This window comes from Vipera berus (assembly GCF_964194415.1).
Source record: "Vipera berus genome assembly, chromosome: 1".
NCBI classification, from domain to species: Eukaryota; Metazoa; Chordata; class Lepidosauria; order Squamata; family Viperidae; genus Vipera; species Vipera berus.
The window spans coordinates 195,519,925-195,531,131 of record NC_138202.1 but is presented as its reverse complement, the minus strand read 5'-3'; the positions used below and the strand labels follow the sequence as shown (position 1 = coordinate 195,531,131).

The following is an 11,207-nucleotide window of genomic DNA, read 5'->3' as shown; positions in this document are numbered from 1 at the left end:
ACAGCGGCCAGTCAACAAATACACGATGTCTATTTCTATATAGACATTTAGGCTGATCAAGGCAACAATTTAACTGGTTAAGGAACAAATAAATTGTTTCAGGGAGGTTAGCAAGAATGGTATCTTCCAATTTATTTTGTAATATTCTCTAAAGCCAGCACATGAAATTGTAAGCATGGTTAGAAAATGTTCAGCTCTCTCCATGAAATCCAAGACTGTGGCCATAGCAAAATTGTGATAACCACTTTATACCTTATTCCTCTATCAGATATTTCTGGTGAAAAACAGGATGTCATGTGACAATCAACCATATTTTTTCTATAAGCCATAATAGTCTGATTTGCATCTAGTTAATCCTTAGTTTCCCATTCCTTATGCAACTTTCCAAAACACGAACCAAAGTGCAGAGTTGCATGAACAACAAAATGCCAATTTTATTAACAAGTCAGAAACAATAGTTACATTCATACCTATCTGTCATATGAAGACAGGCAGACTATTCAATATTCAAAAATCTAAAGAGAAAAAAAGCATTATATTTCCATTATATTTCCATTAAAGTTAAGAAGAAATAGATGGGGGGGGGAAAGGTGTAACAACTTACGTAAAATCGATCAAGAAACAAAAAATTGCATCTGCTCAACCACAACAAAGAAAAGTTTAATATGAAATAGGGGGAAAGAAGGGTTTAATTGCAACTTATTTGTGCTTCCCCCCACCCTTTCGTTCTTCACAAACGTTCAGACTGCTCGATAGATACTCTGTATGTTTCACTGGGGGCAGTCCTCAATTGCAGGGGCAGTTCTGATAGTTTGGCTCTGACCTTTAGCTGGGCAGGGTCCAGAGTAAGGAGTTGACGGATGTTATTATGTTCAAAAGTTGTTGGTTGGGGCTCTGCTGGCGTCCCAGGCAAAGCAGCCTCTTGGAACCGCATATCTTTTTTAATGCGCCTTTTCTTTATTATAGTACAGAGCACACTGATCACCACAACAAACACAGTGATGCAAAAAACAGTGATTCCGACAATAAACTCGGTGTAGCTGTAGAAGGAATCCAAACCTGCAGATAAAGAAGACTGTTTTGTTCAACCTAGTCATGGAAATGGCTCTCCTATACAAAATGTTGGTCAGCGGATTAAAGCACCAGGTTAGGAATTCTAGAGGCAACTGAATCTTCTCTGTTTCTGTCTCACTGCTCTCAGGATGAGGCAAGCTTCCCTGAGTAATGTCAGACAAAGCAGTTTTAGGGTTAAGCCAGATAGTGTCAGTATGGATGTATCCTTACTACATTCACAATAGCTGTCCAACTTATTTCCTCTAGTGTAAATTCTACAAAAACATGCAGCTTTTTGTGGTGCAGTTAATAGCTGGAACATTTTCATTGAAAATTTTTCAGTGAAAACTACTGCTTGACTGTCCACCATTTGTTAGTAAACCTCTCCGCACACTATTTGAGGCAATTTTGCAACTATCATTAAAATGTTTTGATTTGTTCATTCAGGAAGAGAATCTATAAAAGGCCTCAATAAGGCTTGATACCCCACGCGCATAAGGAAAGCCAATCTGAAACAGGAATGGAAGATTAGACTGACAGCTGAATTAGCATGCACATTTATGATATTGGTGTGCGTGTGTGTGTGTGTGGGGGGAGTATGTGTGTCAAATCTCAAAACTATTATACTATGGCAAGGAAGGAGTACTTTAAAAACCATGTCCGGCTTCATCATTATATTCTCAGATGATATGAGCTGAAGTGTAACTACATCAAAAAAAAAACTACATCAAAGCCTCTCCAGAGTTTCATTGGTGCTACAATGGCCTAATCTTACTCCACCAGCCTCGGAAGCTGCCACGGGAAGTTGCCAAGTTGAATTGCCAATGCAGATTGCGTAGCAGTGTTGTCAAGATAAACTCTTCCTGACTTGCTTGCTTTTTAACTTTCCTATAAACTCTGCTTTTTCTCAGAAAAACCAACCTCTGCCCCTACAAAATTTTGTGCTGAGAAGGGAATTTCAAATCCAAAGAGGCATCCATGGCAAGCAGGTGGTGGAGCTTTGTCTCTGGCTTGTGAAGCCCATGATAGCGAAGCCTTTTGCATAAAAGGACTGAATCACGGGGTGAATCATGTGGAAGCATTATCAGCCAGAAACATATTTCGGCCTAAGTGTTTCCTTGAGATGGGCAGCCACCTGGAGACAAGGAAGAATCCGCAGATTGCATCACCTTAGGCTCCTGCTAATGGCCTCACATTCACTAAGAACTTTTGGCAACTATGTCATGGGATGTTACATGATGCAATGTGATGTGATGTGATGACAGGATGCTGTGATGATGCGATGTGATGTGATGCTATTTTTGTGCCTTCGAGTCTGTGTGGTGACTTCCTGGTCAAGTCCCTGTAGTTTTCTGGGCAAGATTTCAAAAGTGATTTGCCATTGACTCCTTCATAAGGGCTGCGAGGGAGTGGCTGGCCCAAAGTTACCCAGCTGGCTTCATGCCCAAGGCAGGAATAGAACCCAGTCTCCTGGTTCTGTCATATTCCTCAACCATTTCAGTTTTCTTTTGTTTTCTTGTGAAGCAACATGCTAACGGCAATTCCTTTATGCCTCAGCAAATAAACAGCACATCATCACTGAGCATTTGATAGAGCCTCTTTGCGTCCAAGTCCCCAAAAGGAGGTGGGGATAGATAGAATATCATAAAGACCCACCTGATCGTGGATTACGAACACACAGAGTACCCGATTTTGTCAGAGAACGGTCCTCGTACCCTTCTTTACACTGGCAGGAGTATGTTCCATCTCCATTGAGACAAATGGCCTCATTGGCACACAAATCAATTCCAGAGTTGCATTCATTCACATCTAACATACAGGGACAAAACAGTTTTCCATTAATAAGCAATTAAGCTTCCAAAGATGGAAGTGGCTACATTTATTTGATATTCCCTCATTAATGAAATAATTGCTCACTTACCTCTCACCAAAACAGTTTGGACCTTGCCATCTCCCACAAATGCACCACTAAGATCTTCCAGTTGAAAATTCAGTAAGTAAGATATGTTCTTTTCTTCTGATGTTAAATGCAACCAGAATGCGAATATGAGGTTTGGGCCATTTTGTCTACATGTAAGCATGGAAGCAACTTATTTATTTTTTCATTCAACCAAAAAGTTAGCTCCCGCTCCCCTAAATCTTGGGGCAGTATCCACCAGGAGGATTGAAAAGTATAATTCGATCAGATCTGAAAAATGTAAGTTGCTTAAAGTGTTCTTCTTTAAGGGGTTATCCATATTTTCATCATTATATAAGTGAAAAATAAGAGATTTCAATTTTATTTCAGATAGGAAGGGAACTATCAACAAAAGACCTAAGGAATATTGTTCTGAGCCCCCCCCCATGCCTTAGAAATAGAGTTGACAGAAAATAATACTTGATTTTGAGATATATGAAGGAAATGTTTGCTAGCATCATAGGGCAACCTGTATTCAGTTGTCATACCTGTCCATTTCAGTTTCTTCTTTTCTCATGGTAATTTCCTTTAATTTGAATTCTTTTATTTTGTTTGAGAAGATTTTCACTCTCTCTTGTACCTGGAAAACCCCCCAAAAGACTTTCATTCTCTTTAAACATGTACTAGAGCATCATCTTCTAAGAGATATTAGCATCTTTTTATCTAGCTGGCAGAATACAAACTGAAGCCTACAAAATGTCCTTAATTATCCTAACTGTTCTTTTTGTATTTCATTATTTTATTAGATATTAAACTTGATCATCCAGCCCACCAGCTGAATTTTGGTTACTAACATCCCCTTGATTTGCCAAGACCAAATGCTTTTCTCCTCACCTTCAAATGAAGCAAGAAGTGTGTTTGTGTGTGTGTGTGTGTATGAGTGTGTACTGTTTATATACTGTGTGTGTATACACAAACACACACACACACACTGTATATGTATGTGTATGTACACACAGACAGACAGACAGACAGACAGACAGACAGACAAACACACACGTTCCCCAATCCAGTTTTAAAATAAGTTCCGCATCATGGATTTTCTTACCTGATGCTTAATGGAATCAATGAAAGCTTTTTCCAGAGCGCTTCCAACAGGTGGGAGTTGTCCTTTGTGTTCTATTTCAAAAACTATTTCAAATAGAAGATCTGTAGAAGAACCCAAAGTTGCCAAAACACAGTAAGGCAGATAATACATGCATTATGTACATCTTTTTAAAAAAAAGGCTATAAGGAAGCAGCCTATTATAGTTTTTCTACAAGTAGGACGGTACATCCTAGCCATATGTGGCATGGATAGTATAGGAGATGGTAAGAGTAGGAGACTAATGATGATTATGGGTGCTCCGATATTTAATAGGGATGACTTTATCTCCTAATTTAATGTCACAGCTGACAGAAAAGCTGACCCCATCCAGCACAGGCTTTGAGATAACAAATATTATAAATGCCAGGGTTTTTTTGCCAAATTTATTTTGGCAAAAATCAGAATCTCCTATTCAAAAGTACTTACTTAAAGGATAAGTAGCTTTTGTTAATAACAGTCAATTGCTAAGCCATTTAAGAGTCATTGTACAGAGGAGAAAGCAAAGTTTAAGAAAACATAGTGAGGAGAGAGAGAGAGAGGAGACACAGGTTCCTCACCTCCAGGATTGTGCTGAGAGTTCAATACAAAATAATTTTCATGAGATCTGAATCCTGGATTTGTCTCTATGGAAGAAGAAAAATGACAAGGTACCAGTCTAGCACCTGGACAGAACTGTTCTTTCCCAGCATCTTAAATACAATAATTTGCCACTCAGAAATATTTCCAATCCTATCAAAATCTCAGTTAGCAAGAACTGTGTGGCAGATTTATCCATTTATATCCCAACTCTTTTCTGGGAACTCAAAATGGCGTACATAATAGTTCCTCTTTATATTTTCCCCACACATCAACTACCCTATGAAATAAGCTCGGCTGACTTGGCGACTAGCCAGAATCTCTAATTAAGTCTCCATGGCTGATGAAAGACGAACTGAACGGATGTTACCTCAACCCAGACAATGGCAGATCGCTCCAGTAGCTAAGATAAATGGACCACTGTCCCCATCCAAGTCCCACCGCAGATCATTCATGGAGGTGACTAATGCAGATTCAGATCCATCCCCAGGATTGAAATCTGACTACAGCTTTACTAATGGCTCTTTGCAGTAGTCACCCATTGCTTTAGTGGTGTCCAGAAATGGGAGGTTGGAAATAGAAAAAATACTTGTCCAGTACAGGTAGCCCTCAACTTACAACAGTTCATTTAGTGGCTGTTTGAAATTGCAACAGCAATGAAAAAAGTGACTTATGACCGTTTTTCACACTTATGACCATTGCAGCACCCCCATGGTCACGTGATCAAAATTCAGATGCTTGGCAACTGACTCATACTTGTGACAGTTACAGAGTCTTGGGGTCACGTGATCAACTTTTGCCACCTTCTGACAAGCAAAGTCAATGGAAAAGCCAGATTCACTAAACAACCATGTTTCATATTTAATAACTGCAGTGATCCACTTAACAACTGTGACAGAAAAGGTCATAAAATGGGGCAAAATTCACTGAACAAACATCTCCCTTAGCAACAAAAATTTTGGGCTCAATTGTGGTCATAAATCAAGGACTACCTGTATTAAAGGGTCTAGGATCCAGGCCTCTTAAGGTTCAGACCAATATTTCTTTCAAAGCTCTTGACGTCTCCCTTTTGTAATGTACACAATCATTAGTTAGCCTTAATAAAACAATTGCTGGTGAATGCTTAGGGAATACTGAATATATGAAGCAGCTGAGTTTTCTTGATAATACCTTTTAAAATATACTTTTTCAAAACATGTACCACATTCATTGTGATCAGAGAATTCCAACTTCAGTGTAATTAAGCAATGTTTTCTTAAATAAACAACTCAAAGTTCTTCTGGGATTATTTCTGTATCTTCCAACACAGTTCAGCTGCACAAGGCATTTAAATCAGATCCAGCACAGAGATAAACAGTTTAAAGAACAGGACTTACCATAGGATTTATTTTTTACTTTCAAGAGAATGCTACTGGTTGACAACCAACTAGAAGAGGAATACAAAGTTGTTTTGGTCCGCTTCTTTTGCAAAAGCTCTCTATTCTTGTTTACTGACTTCTTGTATTGTGTAGTAAAAGCTGTGTTTATTTGAGTTCTCATCAGGCAATTTGAAGGCGTAACTTGGGGATTCAAAGTTGTGGAAATACTCATCAAGTGATCATTAAATGACCTCAAAGGAGGAGTAGGGTGCATATCAGTAGAAGCTAAAGTCGAGGTCTGATGGAACTTGGTTTCCATTGCAGACTTGGAGGGGCTTGCCTTAATTCCTTCAGATACAGTTATTTGCACAGCAGTGTTGCCTTTCTCTGCCGTATACACTGGAAAGTCCGTCTGCTTTCCTTTATATATTTCGGTCTGTTCCAAGTGTTGTGGAGATTCCATTGGATCTGCCTTTTTCTTGGAGACCTCAGAATTAGGAAGCAGCATTTGAAGCATTTGTTTCTGCGTCTTTGTTGGGATGCTTTTAAGAGATTGGACTGGAATTCTCTGTTCTTCCAAGGAGACTTGAGGAAAAGTAATGGCATTCTTGATTTCCCCTTCAGTACCTTCCATGTGTGTTGTCATCCATCGGGTGGTTGAATGGCCATCACTCTGAGGAGTGACAGATTCAGTGATAGCTCCATGATTTTTTGTTGCTTCCAATTTTGTCATCAGTTGAAGATTATGAGTCACGTGTGGAAAGGTTGAATAAACATCTGGCTTGTGTGCAAAAGTTTCTTCCTCATTCTCCGCATCATTTGAGTCTAATACTAGTGTAGGACTTTTGTTCAAAGTCCTACTATTATCAATAGATGGTTTTGTAACTTGCCTTCTCTTCAGATCAAATGGATTCAAGCTAACTGTTTTTCTTGATTTCAAGAGAGAAACATGCATTTGCTTGCCAACAGCTGGTTTTGAAAATGTTTCTGTCCCTGTTTTAATAGTCTTTTCACTTGTCACAGGCAGCCAGTTCTCTTGGACAAGCATTTGGGTAGTCACCGTAGAGTTCAAACTATCTCCTGTATGCAGTGCATATGACTTAGACTCAACATGGCTGTTAGATTTCAAAACTGATTTTTCACCATTTGTAGAATTTACATAATCTTCAAATATATAATACCGTCCTTTAAAGTGCTTGTGACTTTGGTTCTGAGAAGAAGCTTCTGACAAGAATACTACATAGACTGCTACTGCTTGCGTAGCAAAAATCAGCGTACCATGGTTTCTGCAGGCATAAACTACTTTGTTTTCAATACTTGACAAAATTCCTTGGAATAAGATCCTATCCTGATTGTCATCACAGTTTGACTTTCCTTCAAACCCTTCTATGTAAATCAGGATATGCTTGTGAGGACCAGCCCATATGGTCCAGTTGCACCAGTTATTGGTTTCCATCCTGTTTAATGACGGAGGAGAAAAAGTCCCTTTTTCATCTTTCAAAATAATATGGCAACTTTTTACAGGACGATACACAGATAGCCAAGGAATTCCCAGTTCTGTAGTAGGAAACATAAATACATGACATTTCCATCATTTTATTGATCAAATCTGGTTTATACTAGTAGAAGATATGCTATTCTTGTTTGAATATTTCTCACTAGGAGTAGCAACCTTGACAACAGTTACTGAATTTATCTTATTTCATTTTGCAAATATTATTTCCCCATGGCTAGAACATTAGAATTAGAGAAATAAATTAGTCAGAATCTTATTGGTATTTAGATTAAATGCTTTGGCTTTCCTCTAGGAACCTAAAGTGATTGTATACACACACCATCCCTTCCTTCACTTAACTAGAAGTTCCCTTGTTAAAAACAAGACAAAAGTTAGGTGAAACCATAACATTTAAGACAAGATACAACCTTTGAACTCAGTGTGATAAAGGTGCATGTTATCTGGAAAAGAATGATCTGACAACCACTTTTAGGTAGGACAAATTATCCAGGCAGTTTTTAAGAGGACACAAACTGTTTCCATTTTCTCTGTATATTGGCCTGTAACTTTTGGACTCTTCTCAGTTTGGGAGCTATTCTACTCCTTTGCAAACAGTGGTTATAAATAGCTGAAATCTAATTGTTCAACTTTGCCAGCAACTTTTTGGAAGGAATAATGGCAAAGCAAAGTTGACATTTGAAAGCAATGTTTTAAACTCATGGCAGAAGGGTGATAAACCTGTGTCTTAAACTACAATGCAGTTAGATACCAGGCACAACACAACAGTACACCAATAATCAAAATGGCAATGTAGCTGGAGTCCATTATTGAGTATGCTGAGGAAGTACAAGGATACTTGTACTAGAGGTCAACACAAGTTCAATGTGACTCACACACTGCTTAGTCTAGTTCAGACATGTCAAACTTGTGACATCACGTGATGTCTTGCAACATATCGGGACGGTTTTGCCATTGCTGGCAATGGGGTGGGCACGGCTTCCGGATGACGCATCCAGCCCGCGTGCTGGCAGTTTGACACCCCTGGTCTAGTTGCTTAGCATTAACCCAAGAATCAATGGTATTTCAGTGACAAACTCATTCAGAGGAGATTGTGAATTCAGCATAAATCTAACCAGGAGCATGCACAATTTAGACTTGGACACTAAATTTAAGATTTTGTCTGTAAATGAGGAGAATATATTTTTTTATTATTTTTTTTGCTGTTGTAGCAGATAAGACCTTGTCTTTAGTTTCCTTGATAGGAGGACTTATAGCAAGTCCCTGCCCTGGTTACCATATGCAATGGACATTTTTGGGACAGTCATGCTAGAGGACAAAGTTGTAAATCCATAAACATCTTCCTGTTTGGAAGTGCTGCCCACATGTTGGCAGCAAGAATTCTTTGAAGACATCTTATGTCTAACTCTACTGACGTGTAAACTGATGGAAGTAGAGGTTTCATTAACTAAGGTGAAAGTGGATATTATCTCTGTGGCTAATGGAGTATGAACCACAAGTCTTTGGGACTGGTTAGGCTGTCACACACCACCAGTTGGAGAAACAATCTGCAGTTCTATTGTTCATGTTCTATAGAAAGAACCTTTCTGAGGGAATTAGCCCTAGCTCTCCAACAGCAAAAGAAAAGTCTGGTGCAGTTATTGGAAAGGGACTGGACTCACCCGCAGAAAAGATACAATCCTGAAACAGGAGAGCTGGAGAAAAGGTTTGCTCTGGTTCGTGGTTGTAACTGGATAAGTGAATGTCATTGATGCCAAGAGGCCATCTTCTAGACCAGGAATAGCAAGCAGAAGAGCTGCTGCTGTGTCATGAGAAAATGGAGGTTCTCATCCATCAGCTAGGAAAGGACAAGGGCTTTGCATCCTTAAAGAAATAGAATGGGAACTGTCTAATTCTGTAACAAAAGGAGCAGCTGGGTTAAGATATGGTTTGGATTTGGTAACTAAATTCCAAAGGAAACTCCTTTTCACTTTTGATCTAAACCTGTCTGATTCATATGTCATCTTGGAAGCTAAATCGTGAGAAATGTCAATTCTAGAACGTTCTTGGTAATGACTTCTGGGACTCCAATGCAACTCTTCTTTCAGATTATTGTATGGCAACATCAGAGATGAAATGACTTTTAGATGACTGGCTGCTTCCACAAAGCTTTTTACAACATTATCCCACATTATACTGGCTTCATCATCAAGGATTGGTGCAATTCCAATTTCCTACTCAGCAGCAAAAAACTGGCACAGTTGTACATAGCTGACCTATCAGTCTTCTTTTTGTCCCCAAAAGTAAGTCATTCTCATGCTTCTTTATAACCATGCAATTTTCTTCTGTGGTAACAGTAACAAGATACTCTCCAAGCCAACTTCACTGCTCGATGTCTCCTGAAACAGGACATTTCTTTGGGAACTGGTCAGCCCTTCTGGTTCGAAACTCTGAGTACTAATCATTTCATTCCTTCCTTCTTTGATAGCAGGGGAAATAATCAGAGAATGTGCAACCAAAGCAAGGCAATCCAACTGTGCCAATTTGCTACTTGTCCACAGGAGGTTCATAATAAAGTGTTCCAAAACAGAATTTATAATTTGGCTTGGAAATTCTATTTCTCCTGTGGGACTGGGAGAGTTGATTAGGGTTGAAAATTTTAAGTCACTATTATCAGAATAAACACTGAATGGCATAACTGACTCAATGAGGCCTACATTATTTCTTCAGTGCCGATTCTTTTGATCTCTGGGCTTCTCATTTCTAATAATTTTGCAGAAAAGTTTAAGCTGTAAGGAGAATTAGCACTGCCCTTTAAAAATCTTGATACCAGACTAAGATTGCTTGGCTGTGTGTGTAGCATGCCTGGAGTTTGCCAAGCAAAGCCTTTAAGAGCTGCAACAACTTTTTTTCTTGTTTGTCATGTCTCGTTAAGTTCAGTTACCTGGTCAATTCTGTGTTTTGCAGATACATGAGAATGGGCATCATCCAGTTTTAATAGCAATCTTTCCTTATACAGTTGAGGTATGTTGGCTGAAGCTAGCAGAGATGGTTGTGGAACAAACATTCCAGAACCAGTAGCATCTATGGAGTAAGGCCTCATTTCTGATTGCTTGAGGACATAGTACTGTCCTGAAAATCCTCCTCTTCTAGAACTAGCAGAATATCTCATCAGGAGTACCAAATGGACACCTTTAGCATAAGTAGCAAAAGCATGGATCTCTTGTCTCCAACAAGCACTCTGCAAGTGAAGAAATTCCATGGAAAAAAGAAATTTTTTGTCACGGAGATCATCAATTTTGAATCCTGTGATATAAATAAGGATGTGCTGTTTAGAACCCGCCCAAACCATCCAGTTGCACCAAATACTGTATTTCCTTCAAAGCCACTCAGATACATTAGGAGAAAAAATTTCCCATATTTCTTTCCTTTTTTTAATGACAGCTTTTCACAGGAATGTACATGGGCATTCAAGAGGCAAGAAGGCAAGAAGATGACACAAGTTACCAAGAGTTGATTTCTTTCCTCACCCTCCACCAAAATATCTCTCCAGAAATCGTCACAGCCATCTTCTCACTGAAGGAAAATTATAGATACAGTTTTGCAAGCCCATTGGCTGCCATCTATTAGTGGGATGGATCTAGATTTTACTATAATTTAAATAGACAGGGAAATCAATAAAAT

General features: G+C 39.0%; 1 protein-coding gene across 1 annotated transcript in view; it reads right to left on the bottom strand.

Moving 5' to 3' along the window:
* Window positions 1-404: 404 nt before the first annotated feature.
* LOC308677659 (uncharacterized protein) overlaps window positions 405-11,207 on the bottom strand; it is a 68,575-nt gene continuing 57,772 nt past the window's right edge. The window contains exons 4-10 of the mRNA XM_081344273.1: window positions 6,050-7,588; window positions 4,655-4,720; window positions 4,059-4,159; window positions 3,499-3,590; window positions 2,975-3,120; window positions 2,710-2,862; window positions 405-1,059 (exon numbers count right to left, since the gene is read on the bottom strand). Of these exons, the coding sequence (XP_081200399.1) occupies window positions 731-1,059; window positions 2,710-2,862; window positions 2,975-3,120; window positions 3,499-3,590; window positions 4,059-4,159; window positions 4,655-4,720; window positions 6,050-7,487 (2,325 nt within the window). The 5' untranslated portion in view covers window positions 7,488-7,588 and the 3' untranslated portion in view covers window positions 405-730. The remainder of the gene's footprint in view (window positions 1,060-2,709; window positions 2,863-2,974; window positions 3,121-3,498; window positions 3,591-4,058; window positions 4,160-4,654; window positions 4,721-6,049; window positions 7,589-11,207) is intronic.